General features: G+C 35.7%; 1 protein-coding gene across 1 annotated transcript in view; it reads left to right on the forward strand.

The window, feature by feature from the left end:
• LOC105498760 (ATP/GTP binding carboxypeptidase 1) overlaps window positions 1–20086 on the forward strand; it is a 203351-nt gene that overhangs the window by 82240 nt on the left and 101025 nt on the right. Inside the window, 3 exon segments of the mRNA XM_011771082.3 lie at window positions 1760–1937; window positions 10546–10643; window positions 14093–14209. Of these exon segments, the coding sequence (XP_011769384.1) occupies window positions 1760–1937; window positions 10546–10643; window positions 14093–14209 (393 nt within the window).

Here is a 20086-nt window from a genome sequence, read left to right on the forward strand (position 1 = left end):
AAAATCTTAAAAGTGAAAGACATACATTATTTCTCACATGTGGCCTCAGGCTGAGTTGGAGGAAATGGTCAGTGCACAGCTCTGCAATGTGAAATTTTCTTCGAAAGGCAAAAGAAAGAAGTAGAAATTCATCCACTTAGCAAGAGGGGATTCCATGAAGCCATGTTTTCTAGGATGTGTAGTTGGCTGTACTCAGTGTTGTATGCTCCTCTCATGAGGTATCTGTGGATCCTTTATAGCCTGTAGAGCAGCTTTGTTGTCTGTGAGTGTTGTGCATGTTTTCCTGCTGGATAGAGGCTTTTTTGAATAGAGAAGGTATAAAAATGAAACCTGGAACTGGGAATGCTAGATCTGCCAGCCATTTTAAGCATAAACATTTTTGACAATATATTTAGTGAGATCTTTTCCAGCATCTGTGTTGACTGTCAGCTATGGGGAATGAGGATGTTGCAATGCAACCCCACCCCTGTTTTTTTAAAAGAAAGCTATAATTATTAGAAAGAAAGCTGTCTTTTTGAAAATATCAGTCAGTTATATTGATTGTGCCCTCCTGGTCTTATACATGACAAACACAACCTATTTTTATATGACCAGAGTTAAGATATCTGAACACATATTTTATGTTTACCTTAGTTTTTTCTTTTCTAGGTCAATCATATGCACTTGTTTATACTATTCCTAGTATAGACATTGATGGATATTTTATATATGAGGAAGAGTTAGGTGACTTGGTTTATGCCACTTAACATTTCTGATCTTAATTTCTCATTTGTTTTGACAGGTCAGATGTGAAAGTGTATATGGAAACTTTTACAGTGTATCAGAGTACCATCTAAATGTCAATTGTCACTAATAATACTATTGTTATGTGACAGTTTCATATCCCATGTCCCTTAACCCTTCTCCAGATCAGATACCAGGACGGCAAGTCAGACTCTTAAAACCTTATATTGTGGGCTAGGTGTGGTGGCTCACGCCTGTAATCCCAGCACTTTGGGAGGCCGAGGCGGGTGGATCACGAGGTCAGAATATTGAGACCATCCTGACTAACACAGTGAAACCCCTTTCTACTAAAAATACAAAAAATTAGCTGGGCGTGGTGGCAGGCGCCTGTAGTCCCAGCTACTCCAGAGGCTGAGGCAGGAGAATGGTATGAACCCAGAAGGCAGAGCTTGCAGTGAGCCGAGATTGCGCTACTGCACTCCAGCCTGGGTGACAGAGTGAGACTCTGTCTCAAAAAAAAAACCAAAAAACCTTTATATTATGAAATTCAGGCTATCCTTTTATAAGGTGAACAGCCAACTTGTGAGAGGTATTATTGCATACTAACTGATACAGTTCTGAGGAAGGTTTAGTCAAGTGCATGTTTTGTTGTTGTTGTTGTTGTTGTTTTTTAATTTCTTACACCTTTTAAATTTTCTTGCTTAATCTTTTTTCCCCCTTTTCCCTTAAATTGTCTTTTTTATTTTATGCCCTAGGCTTGCTAAGTGTCCCCCCAAGTCACTCCAAAGATGGTACTGATTTCTGCTTAGTGAAATATTTAAGGAAAAGTTCTTCTCAATTTGCCACATGGGGTTCTTATTTACAGATAGATAATTCTGAATAGTAAAGCTATTTTGTAATTATTCTGTGTTAAAATACTGGTTTTTGAGATATTTGTTTCTAGAAAATTAATGTATTACTTTTTGAAGTAAAGTAAAATTGGTTCAGTTATTCATCAAAACCATTCTTTTTCTTTTTCTTTTTTTTTAAAAAACAGGAATGTCTGGCAGTCAGGACTCTGGATCCTCTTGTCAATACCTCCAGTCTGATAATGAGGAAGTGTTTCCCAAAAAATCGACTGCCACTCCCAACAATTAAAAGTTCTTTTCATTTCCAGTTGCCTGTTATTCCTGTGACTGGTCCTGTGGCTCAGCTCTACAGCTTACCCCCTGAAGGTAGGATCACAGGGTTACTGCTGCTTTTTGTGGATTCTTAGAATTATGTGACCCTGTCATTTTTTTTTTTTTTTTAATTTATGTCTAACTCCTCAGCAAAGGAAGGCCTTAATGAACATGATAAACATTCACATTTTATTTTATTTAAGCATTTCTTTAAATATAAGAAATTGGAGGCAATAATTAAGCGAAATGGTGTGGAATGTGTTGTATATATGCAAATGTGAATTGTGAAATAATTAAGCTTCACATAGGAACATTATTTGATAGCTTACATACTTTTTTTTGTTTTTTGTTTTTTTTGAGACAGAGTCTCGCTCTGTTGCCCAGGGTGGAGTGCAGTGGTGCAATCTCGGCTCACTGCAACCTCTGCCTCCCGGGTTCAAGCAATTCTTCTGCCTCAGCCTCCTGAGTAGCCAGGATCACAGGCATGTGCCACCACTCCTGGGTAATTTCTGTGTTTTTAGTAGAGACGGGTTTTTGCCATGTTGGCCAGGCTGTTCTCAAACTCCTGACCTCAAGTGATCTGTCTGCCTTGGCCTGCCAAAGTGCTGGGATTGCAGGCATGAGCCACCACACCCGGCCCAACTTATGTATGTTTTTAAAGTGTAAAAATATAAACATTAAATGTTTAGGTAATTGTGTTTGGGTTTACATTTGTAGCTTTTCAGTGAATTTTTTTTTCTTAAGTTAAAAAAAAATTAATCACCAAAATTACTATGGTTTTATGCTTAACAAAAACTTGCACATGACTGACTTGGATGAAAATATGAAATTATCTGAGGCAGACTGTTTGTCATTTTCCATATTATACTGTAGGTATACAGTAGAGGAAGTAAGAGTTTAAGTTTATTTATGTGGGGAAGAAGAATTTCTTTGATAACATCTACCAAAGTGAAAAAGAGAAAGTAGTCCCAGCTTTTAATAGAATTTCTATAGTATTTTCTTATCAGTTGATTACTTTTTTGAAAAAAAAATTTGAAGATTCTTTATATATAAAAATTCTTATTTGAAGCAAGTGTTTTAAAAGAATTTTCAAGGAATTATATTAGTTTCATTATCCTTGATATAAATTTATTAATGGTACATGTCATAGGGTACTATTATGTTTTTATTTTTAAAATATGTAATTATCAAAACACAGTTTGACACAAAATATCAAAATGGATTATTTAGAAACCTCCTTTAAAATGTTGAAAAGTCTAAGACTAAGTCTAGGACTTATGAGTAAGAAAGCTAAGTAAAACAATGGTCCAATACCCTTCTTCCATTCCATCTGAAATTACCGACAGCCTTTTACAGGAGAAAATCTGTACCAAATCTGAAAACTAGGTAAAAGGGGCATGGAACAAATACTGAACATGCAAGAAATGTGGTGGAGCTGTGAATAAATGCAGGAGCAGCATCAGACTTATAGGAATGCATTATCTTCTGCTAAAGTTGAGGTGCCGTCAGCACCAATTTGGAGGGACAATCAGGAAGCAGTTGGAATCCCTTTCTTTCCTATATCAGCGTAGGATCATGGGGGTTAAAGTGGTGGTTCTCACTGGTGGAAAGCTGGTGAGGCTTCCCTGTGCTGCGGCCAGTAGTAACACTAGGAAGGAGGTAGGATATGCCCCCGCAAATTCTTTATTTAGTGTCTGGATTGATGGATAGAGGAAGCTGACCTCTAGTGCAGCAAATTCACCAAACATGGGAACAAATGTGAAGTTATATTTTTCTTTTGGTTCCTTTTATGCCTACTTCTCAGACCAATGAGTCACTGGACTAGAAATGCATATTTACCTTGACTGACAAGCCTTCATGATTCAGATGGGAGAGGAGGGTTCTAATAGCAAGTGTATAGATACTAGGAAAATACCCTCATTCTATTTCCATTATTCCTTCCTCCTTTTCTTCCTTCCTTCCCCTGTGTTTCCCAGGCTGATCTTGAAGTCCTGAGCTCAAGAGATCCCCCCACCTCATCCTCCCAAGTAGCTGGGACTACGCACCCTTGCCACTGCTTTGTATTTCATTATTTTCTCACGTCAGGCTTCATTATATGTTTCACAGTCTTTATTATTATTTACCTTCCTCAGCTAGAATGTGAGTCCACAAGGGTAGGTCTGAGCTCTTTTACTCGCAGCATTTCTGACCCCAAATATGTGTCTTTTGTCCTCCCACCAACCAATTCTCCATATCTTCACACCCCAGCTGGGTGTTCTGCAATTCAGTTCAGTTCTGACACTGAACACCTGGAGTAAGTACAGACCCACAGGTTAAGGGTTTAGTCCCATAGGACTGCCACCACTTTAGATAACAATTTCAAGTCTGGACTACCTGTATGTCTGACCTATTGGCAATAAAGTTGATGGGGGTGGGTTTTCACAACCTGTTCCTCAAGTGTGGTAATTTGCTAGAATGGCTCATAGAACTCAGGAACACTCTACTTATGATTATGGGTTTATTATAAAGGATACAACTCGAGAGTAGGCAAATGGAAGTGATGCATAGAGCCCGGTATAAGAGAAGGGGTGTGGGGCTTCCGTGCCCTCTCCAGGCACACCACCCTCCCAGCACCATGATGTGTTCACCAACTCAGAAACTCTGAGTGGTATGTTGTTTTTTCCTTTTTTTGAGATGGAGTCTCGCTCTGTCTTCAGGCTGGAGTGCAGTGGCATGATCTCAGCTCACTGCAACCTCTGCTTCCTGGGTTCAGGTGATTCTTCTGTCTCAGCCACCCAAGTAGCTGGGACTACAGGCACACGCCACCATGCCCAGCTAATTTTTATATATTTTTTAGTAGAGACGGGATTTCACCATGTTGGCTAGGCTCATCTCAATCTCTTGACCTCGTAATCTGCCCGCTTCAGCCTCCCAAAGTGCTGGAATTACAGGCATGAGCCACTGCCCCCGGCCAAAACTCTGAGCTTTTATACCATCGTTTAGGGTTTTCAAGGAGGTTCCATTACGTGGTATGATTGCTTGGGGCTATTTTTGATAAAATCAGTCCCCAGCTCCTCTCTCCTCAGAGGTTGAGGAGTGGGGCTGAAGTTCCAACTGTCTAATCACACCTTGATCTTTCTAGTGACCAGCCTCTATCCTGAAGTTATCAAGGGGCCCACCAAGAGTCATATCATTAGAACAAAAGACGCTCCTCTACCTAGGAAATTCTAAGGGATTTAGCAGCTGTGTGCCAGGAACCTGGGACAAAGATCAAATATATATCACAATAGGGCTGTTGTTTTTTTCATTTTGTCTTCAGCATCCTTTAGATTGTGTGGGACATAATAAATACATTTAATGTTTGTTGAATGAATGAATCAAGCCGATGTTGATACTTACTCTTCTGAATGTTAAATGCTGCATCTGTGGAGATTCGAAGGAAAGGGTTTTGACTCAAGATTTCTGGACCTTTATGAGTTGTCACCATATGTGAAGGTGACATATTCTTCCTGAAGTATGACATGCCCTTCCTGAAGTAATTATGTGAAATATTACTCCAGCCAGTCAAATGATGAGTTACAGATGTCAAGAATGTAGACATTACCTAAGAGTATTTGTATTAAACATTATAATCTGTTAACTATATAATACTAAATAGTTGTTATGGTATTATTATGGAGCATGTTAACTAATTGTTGGCAAAAGATACATAATACAATTATTATAAAGTGGGTGTTTACATAAATGAGCTAAAATTGGTATTGACAGATTTCCTAATATTATATTATTCTTGCATTTCTAAAATGAAAATTATATGAATAGTCTAAATATATATTCTCCAAATGTAGAAGTAACAATTGGAACAGAGATCCTTAAACAGGAGTCCATTGACCCATAGAAATACATGGGTGGTCTTTGGAGACGATGGACACTTTGAAAATTGATGCGGAATTATAGGGGTCCATCATTGCTGTGTAAAAGCAAGTAAATTTCAAAGGTGCACAACATCCTGAGAGCACTAAATGCTAAGCAAGTACAAGCAGATCAGTTTCAGTAATAAGTCTAAATGGATGAAATACTCCTATTAAAGGAAAGAGACTCCCAGATTGGGTTAAAAAACAAAATCCGACTAGCTGGTACATGTGAAGTCCCTTAAGACAGCAGGATAGAAAGCTTTAAAGTAAACAGATTAGCAAATAATATGTGTTATTTCCTAGCCCAAAAGAGGTGAGAAGGAGAGTATTACTGTTAATACAAAACACGAATACAGAATAAAAAATGTTTAAAACGAGGCAGTGAAGATTATTTTATGCAAGCTAGATAACACATGTGCCAAATACTAAAAGTGGATAAAACTATAATCATTTGAATAACAGAAAGACATTGGTAGAAACAGTGTTGGTGGTTGTTTTTAATATACCTCTACCTTGGTGGCAAAGTAAATAGAGGTGGTTAAATCAGTCCAAGTAGATGTTAAAGGCAACTCCTGCGAATACATTTGAATACACACTTGACCCTAAAACAACTTGGGGACTAGCAGTATCGACTCTGTGCAGTTGAAAATCTGCATAGAACTTTTGACTCCTCCAAAACTTAACTACTAGTAACCTGTTGACCAGAAACCTTACTGATAACATAAACAGTTAATACATATTTTTTATGTTACATGTGTTATATTCTATACAACAAAGTAAGCTAGACAAAAGAAAATGTTATTGAAAAAGTCATGAGGAAGGGAAAACATATTTACTATTCATTAAGTGGAGATGGTTTTCATAAAGGTTTACATGCTTGTCGTCTACACGTTGAATAGACCGAGGAAGAGGAGGAAAAGGAGGGGTTGGTTTTGCTGTCTGAGGAGTGACAGAGGCAGAAGCAAATCTGTGTATTAATAGACCTGCACAGTTCAAACTTAGATTGTTCAAGGGTCACTGTGTGATTGAAATGGACAATATTTTAGGAAAATATGAGTAACTAATATTGACTTAAATAGTAAAAAACTTGAAATTGAATATGCAATCAAGCTTCTTTAGTGAAGACACCAGTTGGTGATGACTTCATAGATTAGTTCTCCCAAACTTTCAAGAAATTTTCCTATGCTTTATTTTCCAGAGCAAAAAAAAAAAAAAAAAAAAAAAAAAAAGGAAAGTTTTTGAGATGGAGTCTCGCTCTGTCTTCAGGCTGGAGTGCAGTGGCATGATCTCAGCTAGCATGATGCTGAAAACATAATCTGCTAAGATTAATCTGAAACAACCTACAGAAGATCACTGTCACTCATGAAAATAAATATTAAAATCCTAAAGTATTAGCAAATTTAGTTGAGCAGTATTGTTTACGTGTGGGACACCTTGCCCAAGTAAAGATGATTTTTAAGGAAGTAAGTTTTTTGTAATAGTAAGACTTTAATTAGTAAAATGTATTATCAGTAGATCAAAGGGACAAAAATGATCATCTCAGTAAATACCTTGAAAAGATTTCATAAAAATCGTATCAGTCTAGAAAAATTTCTTAAGGAAACCAGGAATATTTCCTGACCAATCCAAGTATTATCTAACTCAAATCAATAGCCAATATCATAAATAGTAATGAAATGTTAGAGGATGCCTCTCTCAACCATTATTATTTACCATAGTTTTGAAAACTCTAGCTAAGTCAGTAAAATAGGGAAAAGAAAGTCTTAACCATTAAAAGAGTGAGATAAATTTATCAGTGTCTGTGGAGGATATTACTATCTATATAGAAAATCCAAGCAAATCAATCGTAAAAACATGGCTTACACAAAAGAACAGTAAAGTACTATTTACAAGAAAAATGAATAAAATTCAATAGCCTTCCTCTGTGTGTGTATATATGCATCAACAAAAACCACTTAGAAAACATAAAGGGAAAGTAGATCACATTTATAGGCACAATAGCAACAACAAAATAAACTTCCCGTAATGTACTTTCCCAATCCTTATAGAATGTGCAGACTGTTCTAATGACTACATCATATAGTCATAGTATAATTTAACTGGTTTCCTACTGATAGACATTTGTTTTCTATATTTCTGTTTTTACTATAAATAAGCCAAGGACATTTTGAAAACCAGTAAGAATTTTGATTTATATTCCTTGGTTTTAATTTGATCAGTTACAATAATTAATATTGTTAATTATTGGTACTGGTATAATGAATGGATCTTTGAAATAGCAGAGAAGGTCTCAGATATTCTAAGCTATATGGCATTTCACATCTGGAGTATAAACCCAAAGGAAAACATCATACAAAGGAAAATATTTGAAAGGCTTGACTAAAAATTGAAAACATATTTTCTCTCTGATGCTGAACTCCATTTTCTCCTCTCCCTTTCTTTCCAAGCAGTCATTTTTCCTATTTGCAGTAGGATTTTCTTAATGCAATCCCTTTCTTTTTTCCTAGGAGTTATTTTCTTCCTTCTCTTCTTCCAAATGTCAGTTCTTCCCTTGTTTATCCATGACCAACTGTTGTTAGGGCATAAGTATAAATCAACCCAGGTTACCATGTGAAATATGAATATTTATGTTTTGCTATCTGTTTCTAAGAATTTGAGGTGGTTTGTTTTTTGTATTTGTACTTGTATTAGTTAGGGTTGACTAAACTGCTGTTACAAAGAGACCCAGTAGCACAGTCCCTCAAGCAGCAACAGTAATAAACATTTGTGTAACACATACTCTTTGCCTGGCACTTTACATATATTAACTCCTGTAATGCTCACAAAGATACTATGAGTAGATATCTCCATTTTATAGACAAAGAAACGAAGACAAATAATTGATATAACTTGCTCAAGGTCAGATAGCTAGTAAGCTGGGGAGCTAGGATTTGAATTCAAGTATTTTGTTTCCAGAACCCCTGTGCTATCCTGCTACAACATAGAATTTTTCTCCCTCCACATATCCGTCCAGAAGATAGACAGGTGGTCCTAGGCAGTAGACCTCTACTGGGTTATCAAAGAAAACAGGTTGTTTTTATTGTGTTTTTAACCTTCTCCTATGTGGTTTCCTCATGTGGAAGATGCGAATGGAAAAAATGGAGAAGACAATTTTCTTTTTAAAGCATGTGACCTAGAATTTGTATTTATCACTTTGCCTCCTATACCATTGGCCAAAAATTGGTCATATATATGGCTATGACTGCTGCAAGGGAGGCTGGAGTCTCCATAGCTAAAACTCAGGGGCTCAATTACTAAAAGGAATGGGAGGTGAACAAATACTAAGGGGGCCAGTTAATCACTGCTGTAAGTCGCATTGGAAGTGGAAGTGAAAAAGAGTTTGGAAAAATAGCTTTTAAAAATATATTCTACTTTGTTTAGAAGCTGTTTTTTACATGAGAATCCTCCAAGTACTCTCCCTCTTCTTCCCTTGTCTCCCCCACATCCATGGTCCCATGTCCTTTTACATTCTACTCCCTGAGATATTCTTGTTTCATTCCTGTTACTGCTATAATGGTCTGGACAGTGTTGTTTTTTTTTTCTTTTCCTATTTGTTGGTCACCCTCCACCCATATGCTCTCTCTCACCTCTTAACATTGAATTAAGCCATTCTTGTCTTGAAAATTCTCAGTGCCTATCTTCTTAATATTGAAAGCCAAAACCACTTGGCCTACTATGTAACATCCTTCATTTTTTAATTCTTTATTTTCCTTTCATTACTTTCATAAGCATACTCTTCATCCTAGTTATACTTTTTGTTATTTTCTAAAGATACCATTTCACTTCCTTATTTTAGTAGTATTATTTCCTCTTCTTAAAAGCCAAAATCACCCACCATTACATTCACGTGGAAATCTGTTGTACTTTCTATAAGATACTGCTTAAATATCATCTGTTCTGTGAAGCGGTCAGCATCAAGCCCCTTGGCGCCAAGCATTACAGTTAGTTACTGCATGCCTCATTTTCCCATAGCATTTTGGAGTTTATGGCTTCGTTAGTGTTTATCTTTGGTACTATAATTACATGTTTACTCCTTTCTGCTCTTTAACCTCATGAGCTACCTGAGGGAAGCAACTATATTTACACCAAGCTTTTCCAACACGCGCCCATGGGCCACATACAACCCAGAGTGACTTTGAGTGTGGCCCAACAGAGATTCATAAACTTTCTTAAAACAATATGAGATTTTTTGTGTGTCATTTTTTTTTTTTTTAAGCATACCACCTATCGTTGGTATTAGTGTATTTTATGTGTAGCCCAGGACAATTCTTCCTCTTCCAGTGTGGCCCAGGGGAACGAGAAGATTAGACAACCCCGATTTACACATCTTTGGAAAAAATTCCCGGCACATAGCACAGTATGTGGCACATGACCATCATTGAAACAAATAGAGAGGGGTTCAATTATAAAGGGATGAAGTGAGTCATTGAAATTTATAATAAATAGAAAAGATGTTTCATTCAGGCTGTTGCAACGTAAGACATTATTTTTAAAAACCGAGAACATTAGCAAAATTCATCTTTACTGTGCTTTCCAAATTTTAAAGCACTTTCTCATATTGTCTCATTGGTTTGTCAATAGCTGGGACAGCCTTAGAGACATTTTAAATAAATCTCATTTTCTTTTTCTTTGGTGATTGAAATACTTTATATAAGTCACATTCTACCGTTGGCTATGCATGTTGTAGAATGCTTACCTCTGACCTACTTATAGCACATTTTGTATCATAGTGGATGACGTAGTAGATGAAAGTGATGACAACGATGATATTGATGTAGAAGCTGAAAACGAAACTGAGAATGAAGATGACCTAGATCAAAATTTTAAGGTTAGTATAAATTTCTGTAATTAGTTAGCTGTATAAATGATATACTACAGTTGTAAAACAAAAATTGGGTAAATAAATATATATGTAATTGTAGGTTTTACTTTGTCCACATCTTTTTACCATGGATGACTATGCAGTTAAAGGGGTAGATGATATTGGTTTAAATCCACTGGTCTGAAAAGGACCTTAAAGTAACTTGTTTTCACTCTCTCTGACCAGAAAGGTTTTATCGAACCTTTCTGCCTTAGATTTTGAAATCTACAAAATTAAAGGAAAGTGATCTGAAACTCTATTGTGACAAGTTATTTCAAAATGCATTATTACCCTTTGTCAGCAATCTTTTGGGGATACAAAAACAGTAGGAAAGTAGTCTATAATGGATTTGTTTTTGTGAGAATTAGTGTTTGCATAATGCTTCTGAGGTTTCAGTTAATTGAACAAGGAAGTGAAAAAATGTTATTGAGAAAATATAAAATTATTGTCATATTACATAAGATGTTAAGTAAAGGAGGCAGGTAAGTTTTCGGAGTTTCATTGTACCTCTGGAAGCCTAGAAAGTCTATATTTTGCTTTATTTATTGAGAGAGGACCACTCTAGCATCTGTAGAAAAGTGGTCTCTTTTGCTAGCTGTTTAGCTTATTGCTGTTTTTTTTTTTTTTTTTTTTTGTGGGGAAGGAGGGATTAATTTGACTTTTGCCTGTTTGGACCATTTTTGTCTTGCAAAACTGTATCAAAATTGGGGTACACTGAGTATTTGATTCGCTTTGGAGATAGAAGTTAAGATATTGGAAGATTTCTGTCTTAATAGATACAGAACCAATTTTGTAACCAGCAAATGTGATCACCAAGGCAAGCTTTGGCGAAACTGTCAAGTTAGCCAATCTAAACTACATCTGTGTCCTGGCATCAGGTACTGCACTTAATTATCTGGTCTCTTTAGTCTCCTTTAATCTGGAACGTTTCTGCAGATTTCTTTGTCTTATACCATTGACATCTTTGGAAAATGTAGTTGTGAGCTTGTATTATTCACTGGGCTATCAGTGATTGCTCACATTTTCCCTACTTTATCTTAACCCAGAAGTTACAGTAATAAGAACAAAATACATTTTATTATTGAACACTTAACTGTGCTAGTCCAAACTCTTTACATATACATAGTAACCATTAGATCCTCATAGCAACCCTATGAGGTAAGTACAGGTTGTATAAGCACATAGAAAACGGAGTAAGAGAGAGCTTCTCAGTCTAGTTTGTAAGAGGTGGAGCCAGGATTCAGAAAGCAGTCTAGTGGAATGTCCACTCTCTTTACCACTATACTGTACTAAAAGATAATTTTTCTTCAAGAACTAAAGAATTGTTGGCTTTTTGAGACTGCTGAGCTTTATTATCTTCTTTATCTTTCCTACTGCTGCCCTGCCTCTTATTCTCATTGACTTTACATTTAGACGTTACTCAATTTTTCCTCTTTTTATCTGAATCCTATTCCTTCATCCTTCAGGTGAACTGCTACATTGTAGTAGGAATATTATTTATTTGTGTTCTCTTATGGTAGTAACTTTTTTTACTGTGATTCCATTTTCTTTGCCCTGGATTTTTCAGAGTTTGGAGCCTTTATAGAAACTGGTAGCTTCTAGAAGATTCATCTCCAGATAGCCACAACTTGACCGTACATAAGTTCCAGTGCACTCTTTGTTCCTTCCTTAACTAGCAGAACTTTTAAGGAGTGGTAGCAGGTTGTTTTGTTTTTTTTCTGATGAGTCTGTAAGTAGTTCTTCACTACTGTTTCTTCTTAAACCAAGACACAAAATTCCCTGCTGTTGAGCTTTTGGAGTGTTATAGTTTTCTTTCCTCATTATGCCTGTTTTACAGGTAAAGTCTGTTTTTTTTTTTCCCCCAAATAAAGAGCCACCTGTGTAAGACCATATTTTCACAAAACGATATCAAATAATTGAACTAGTAAGTTTAGAGAAAAGAATACCTTTGTAAATTATTTTTTATTTTAGAAACATTATGTATTCTATTAGATGTTAAACAGGAAAATTATTACATTATTGGTTCATAAATGTGTAATTTAAAGAGATTAAATTACATATTCATGTAATAATTATACAATGATACAGTGATTAATATGATAATATTTAAATAAAATCAATGTTATGCATAGCAATGAGGAAAATCTTTTTCACTATGTAAATAATAGCTAAATTCCTGAATATGAAATAATAAGAAATACCTAGTATGTTTTTTCTTTTAAACTAGTAGTTAATATGTGTTAAGTATGGTCAGATACATGTATATAAAGTTTTTTGAGGATTGAAGTATAGTAAAATAAATTTGTAAATTAGGCTGAAAAATAAGTAGCTTACACTGGTAGTAAGTAAATACAAAATTAAAAATAGTGTCAATTGAAAATTAATAAATGGTATTATTATCTCTCTTTAGCCATAACAAAGATAATAATTAGTTTGTGTGAGGCCAGAGTCATTGAGGATCCTAGAAAATAGCTTGGGTAGTAGATAAGCTGACATTTGCCCTCTTATCATGGAATTCATTAGCTCTTCTCTGAAGAGCGTATAGAACACAATGATCCTGGGTACATATCTTGTTTCTCTGAGGACATAGTTTTCCTTTACATCACCTGCTTTTCTTCCTAGAGAGACATGGAAATCATTTCTGGCTCTTGTTCCACTCCTAACTTTTCCCCTCGCTGAAAACGGAGTGAATAGTGACACCGAGCTTTTCTAAAGGAACTTTATTTCCCATGCACTCTAAGAGTGTGTGGTCATCATTAATCTGTATTGGGGCGGTGTGTCATGCTGGCTGACAGTGTGGTGCTTCAGAATCACTCTAACTGGTTTTTATCCTGACTCCTTTCTTTGCAAGATGTGTAATTTTCAGCAAATGACTTAACTTCTCCATAGCTCATTTTCCTCTTCAGTTAAATGGGGGTAATTTCATAATGTTCTTATGCAGAATAGATTAAATAATATATGTAAAATGCTTAGCATAGTGCTTCATTTATTTTCAGTGCTTAATAAATGTTAGCTGTTTTATTATCACCATCATCATATATATGTATGTTTTCCAATTTAATCTTCTTAAGTTTTACTGCCCTTTAATATCAACAAAATGATGGCAGTAAGGGAGAACGGGGAGGATGTACTGGAGTCTTGATCTTTGCACAAGTTTTTCTGTTTTCAGTAGCCCAAATACTCTGTTGTATTAGAGTAACCACAACAAAAACAAAACAAAAGTACCCGACAATAACACAACAACCCCAAAGCAATAAGGAAATTTGAATTTAAGATAAAATTAATGCAGCATTTATTCAGTAATTATTCTTTAATTACATGTAATTAATAACTTGGAACATTTCAAATCTAAAATGTATTCTGTAATTTTTAAAAATTTTGTTTTACCTGGTAACATACTCTTTTTATCATTTCAGAATGATGATATTGAAACAGATATTAACAAACTAAAACCCCAGCAAGAACCGGGACGAACAATAGAAGATCTAAAAATGTATGAACACCTTTTCCCTGAGCTTGTTGATGATTTTCAGGTATAAATATAGAAAATTCAGCATCTTAACTGATTTTAATAAAAAGTTATTTTTTCTCGCTTAGGTCGATAATCACTGTTTTTATTCTCTTTCCATTTCTAAAAAGTGAAACTAGCATTGCTTTTCTGAGTGACATTGAATAATTACGTCAACATCCTGAGTTGCAGTTAAGCAATTGTAAAATGAGGGGAGATGGGCCAGGCGCAGTGCCTCATGCCTGTAATCCCAGCACTTTGGGAGTTCAAGGTGGGTGGATCACGAGGTCAGGAAATCGAGACTGTCCTGGCCAACAGGATGAAACCCCGTCTCTACTAAAATACAAACAAAATTAGCCGGGCGTGGTGGCACGTTCCTGTAGTCCCAGCTACTCGGGAGGCTAAGGCAGGGGAATAGCTTAAACCTGGGAGGTGGAGGTTGCAGTGAGCCGAGATTGTGCCACTGCACTCTAGCCTAGAGAAAGAGCAAGACTCCATCTCCAAAAAGAAAAAGATAAAAAAGGAAGGTGGACTATTACATTTTTTGTCACTTTAGTTTTTTTTTCATCACTTTAATGGACATAGTTTTTTTATTCAGCCTGGATTATAGGGCAAGTCAAGTTGATCGAATTGTTGGCATTTAACTGGCTTTTGTGATGATTCCTTGGATAAATCTATGAAATCGCCCAGGATCTTAAAATGTCAAAGAGTTTGAACTAGATAATCTTAAAGATTTGTTTAGCCCTTCCTTTGCTCCCCAAATTTTGTACACTTAATTTCTAGTTGCTTAAAGAAAAATACTTTCTTGTGAGGTTATAGTTGTGAGGTTATAGATGAGAAATAAAAAAGAAATACTCTTTGCCAGGTGTGGTGGCTGATGCCTGTAAGCCCAGCACTTTGGGAGGCCAAGATGGGTAGATCATTTGAGGTCAGGAGTTCGAGACCAACCTGACCAATATGGCGAAACCCCGTTTCTACTAAAAATAAGAAAAGTAGCTGGGCGTGATGACACGCACCTGTAGTTGCAGCCACTCGAATTCTGAGGCAGGAGAATCTCTTGAACCTGGGAGGTGGAGGTTGCAGTGAGTTGAGATTGCACCACTGCATTCCAGCAGCCTGGCAACAGAGCGAGACTTTGTCTTAAAAAAAAAAAAAAAAAGAAGAAGAAATATTTATCACCTAGAGTTTACATTTCATGGTTCTAATCATTCAGGTTTCACCTTGGGAACTTAGAAGCCTTAGATGCCGTAAAAGATGCAACAACTATCCACCTTCTGCAGCCCTGCCTGCCACTCCCTGCTCTGGTATCTTGTTATTCCCCCTAGATTTGAGGTACCTGAGAAGGTACTTTGAAATCAGGGGTAATAGAAGCAAGGCAGGAATGAAGGAGAAGGTATTTGTCAAAAGAAAATAAAAAAAGAAGACAGGAAGAGGCATTTGGGAAAGAGTGTAGGTTGATTCTCTTCCATTCAACCTACAGCAGTTATCTGTTAGCTCTCGTGACACATTTGTGCCTAGCTAAGCACCACTTGAAAATACCAGCAGTAACAAATACTACTAAATCAAGGCAGAATACTGTGGAAAAGGTTTGAGGAGGAAATCAATTATTGTATGAAGAAATCGCCTATTTCTTCTGTATATTCTACTTTTTCTGTACATGTAAGAAATATATACAGTAGGCCCCCCTTATCCATGGGAGATAGGTTCCAAGACCCCCAGTGGATGCCTGAAACCAAACCCTTTATATACTATGTTTTTTCTGATCTGATAACAGATGGCTACTGAGCAACTAACAGGTTGGTAGCATAGGTATTGTGGATACACTGGACAAAGGATGAGTCATGTCCTGGGTGGGATGGAGCATGATGGTGTGAGATTATATCATGCTAGTCGGAATGGAGCACTCTTTAAAACTTACCAATTGTTTATTTCTGTACTTTTCCGTTTAATACTTCAGACTGTGATTAACCTCCAGTAACTGAAACCATGGAAATCCAAACCTTAGTTAAGGGGACACTACTCTCATGTGATTACACATAGTAGTTTTGATTTGGGAATAGAAAAAAGTAACCTATTTTTGAGTATTAAGCCCAGGACTTTGATTCTCATTCTCTTACAAGTGAGTTTTCTTTCTTTTAGGTTGCGATGAATTATTCTTGCTTTCTATGTTTAGAGTCCTTGTTTTCTAATTATAGTTTGTCACCCAGAATAGGCTAACCTTGATGATTTCCTACATGGCACTTTATGAACAGCCTGCCAACTTGTCCATTAGTTTGGCTTCTCCAGTGTCAGATTGTAAAGACAGGTCTGAGTGAAAGAGCTTGTCACTAAGTTACTCCTTTTTATTTTCTTTAAGCAAAAGATGGTACTTCAGATATTTCAAGTAGTACACATTTATTAATTTATTGTTTATTCTGCTGTAAAGTTTTATATAGAGTAGCTCTATTTCTGTAGCATATGTAATGGGAAATAGCATATTGTCTTTTATTGACATAATCAAAAAATTATTTCTAAGGTAATTGTGTTGCCACTTGATTATCTTTGCCATTTTTAAGTTTCAAAGGAATGCATTATTTGATACTTCAGGCTCTGTTTTTTGAGGTGTGTATTTGAATTTTAGCAGTGATATGTAAGACATGCTTTCAAGGATTAAAAAGATTGGTTAGTTCCAGGTAGGACGTGTTTGAAAGAAATTTCTTCACCTATCTTTGTATCCATTTCTTGTAGATCATAAGATAATAAACATAAATGAAGTTAATTTCAATTATGACTTTTTCCACTTTCATTTGTATATTATTTTCAGCATCAACCATTAATGCTTAAGATTACTTTATGTGTTTGTTTCAATCTTGAATGCTGCCCACTTTGTTTCCAGATGTGTTAAGGCCACTATTCAGTGGCCAGATGGAAAATGAATACTATTGGAAGGCAACGTATGGTATTATTAAAGTAATTATCAACATCCTTACCATGCTTTCAAAGCTATGTTTATTTACTCATAGTGACAATTATAGATTTATTTTCTTTTGTTTCTTGATGGCAGAATATTGAAAGTATCAAAATTCTGCACTTTCACAGTTCTTTTATTCATACATCTGTAGTAGTATGGTGACATTTACTATGTGGACTTTTGTTATATTTTGTTTTTCTTTCTTGTTTTCCTCTTGTTAAATTTGGTTTTCAATTTTCGTCAAAGTTATTCATGGAAAAAGTTTAAAGCGTCAAATAGTTTTACATAGGTAATCCTTTCCCACATGCTAAATCCTGAAATTACTTTTTGTATGTTTTTGAGTTAATCCTCATATCTCTAAATAGTATGTTTAAAGTGCTGTGTCTTGACTTTTGCTGCCTTCATTCTTTTTTATTTTCTTTTTTTGCATTATCATCTAAGGTAGACATCCAGTAATTTTCAGCCTTATTCTTTATGTGTGTGTGTGTGCACGCACGCGTGCATGCACATGGGTGTGTATGTATGCATGCATAGATAGGCTATTAATTTCCCTATAATTACTGTTTTTGCTGCATCTTAAAAGCAGTAATTTTGATGTTTAATGTTTTTATTATCTTTACTCTGAATCTTATGCGTTTTTTTTGATTCATTGGTTTTTTAAAAAAGATAATTTTTAAAATTGACTTTCTAAAAAAGATAAAAAATTTTACATCTTTTTGATTGATTTCTAGCATGTAGTTGTACAATAAGAGGACAAATTATTTCTAATCATAACCTTTTAAAATTTTTGAGGCTTGTTTTATGGCCTTGGATATGATCAACTTTTGTTACTATTTCTTATGTGTTTGAAAATTATTCTGCACTTGTTAGTCACAGTTGTCTATTTGCCTATTAGGAGAAGGATTGTTAATTGTGTTGAGAAGTTAAGTTGTCTTTTATCCTTATGGGTCTTTATTCTTATTCTGTTAATCACTGTGAAAAGTATTTAAAAAATTTCTCACAATGGAAAAATTTCTCACTGTGATTATGAGTATGTTTCTCTTCGCAGGTCTGTCGGTTTTTTGTATATATTTGTTGAGGGTTATTATTTATTGTATATACATGTAGATTGAGTTTTCTTCCTTTTTTGAATTGGACTTTTTATCATTATGAAGTTACTGTCTTTACCTCTAAGATTCTAAGACAAAAAGCACTTTAAAAAATATTAATGTACTTATATTAACTTTTAACTTTTCAGTATCCTTCGATGTGTATTTTTTGAACAGCGTATAGTTGGATTTTAAAAATACCAAATCTGAGTTTTGTCATTTAACTGAAGCATTTAGATAATTTACATGTAATTACTTCTGTATTTGGATTTATATTTATGAAATCTTATTTTTAATAGTTTTATCTCTTTATGTTTATCTCTTTTTCTTGCCTTCATTTGGATTATCTTTCTCTCACTCCACCTTTACCTATTACTAGTTTGAAAACTGTACATATAGTCTTTTTATTTTTTATTTTAATCAACTTTTTTGAGGTATAATTTACATAAACTGTATCCATTTAAAGTATTAGTTTGATTATTGACAAATAAGCAAAAATTCTAGTTACTCTAGATTTTCCAACATCTTTATCAAAGTCTAAAGTAAATCAGGACCTTTCCTCTTTCCCACAGTGATAAATGGAAACTTCGAGTATTCTAACTACCGTGACTTCCCAAATCAACTTTTATATGCATATATTTATATACATATACTTTTTTTACTAAACGTAAAAAGCAAAGCAGTAACGTCAGATAGGTTTTTTATGTATCTTAACTCTAGCTTTTAAAAAACCCACTTGGAGCCAGGCGCAGTGGCTCAAGCCTGTAATCCCAGCACTTTGGGAGGCCGAGACGGGCGGATCACAAGGTCAGGAGATCGAGACCATCCTAGCTAACATGGTGAAACCCCATCTCTACTAAAAAATACAAAAAATTAGCCGGGCGCGGTGGTGGGCCCCTGTAGTCCCAGCTACTTGGGAGGCTGAGGCAAGAGAATGGCATAAACCCGGGAGGCGGAGCTTGCAGTGAGCTGAGATCCAGCCACTGCACTCCAGCCTGGGCGACAGAGCGAGACTCCATCTCAAAAAAAAAATAAAAATGAAAATAAAACAACCACCCGCTTGTTGTAACTGCTTTGCTTTTTTTACTAAATGTAAAACATTTAGTGTAGACTTACCCACATTTTTACCACTTTAAAAATTTTCATTGCCTTTTGTGTCTCAGACCTTCTGTTGGGATCCTGCCATTTAGTGGCGTGAACTTGATATGCACTTGTGCACATGCTCTCTTGCCCTCTCTCCCTGAAAGTGTCTTTATTTTGTAAACATTCTTTATTTTGTAAACATTCCTAAAACATTCTTAAAATTAATCTCTTCCTCTGGCTACTTTTTAAAAATCAACTTTATTGAGTTATAATTTACATACAGTAAGTTTCACTTAAGTTCAGTGAGTTTTGACAAATTTATCCACCTATGTGACTACCACCCATTGAGACAGAATTATTTCTTGTCATTCCAGAAAGTCTCCTTGGGCCCCTTGAAGTCCCTTTCTCTCCTGTGCAGGTGACTGCTGATCTGCTGTCTGTCACTGTGTCTAGTCTTGACTGTTTTAGAACTTCTTATAAATGGAATCATACAGCGTTTCCTTTTTAGGGTCAGGCTTCTTTTGCTGAGCATGTGTTTTTGAGGTTTATCCATGTTGCTGCACGTGCCAGTGGTTCTTTCTTTGATTGCTTGGCAGTATTTTATTGTGGAAATATACCACAATTTCTTTGTGGATGAGTGTTGGAATGTCTGAAGTTTTAGACTTCATTGGACTTTAATATGAGTAAAGTTGATAACATTTTGTGCACAAATTTTTTGGGGTGGCTGGGTGTGGTGGCTCACGACTGTAATCCCAGCACTTTGGGAGGCTGAAGCGGGTGG

Source organism: Macaca nemestrina, chromosome 14, assembly GCF_043159975.1.
Source record: "Macaca nemestrina isolate mMacNem1 chromosome 14, mMacNem.hap1, whole genome shotgun sequence".
Lineage (NCBI taxonomy): Eukaryota > Metazoa > Chordata > Mammalia > Primates > Cercopithecidae > Macaca > Macaca nemestrina.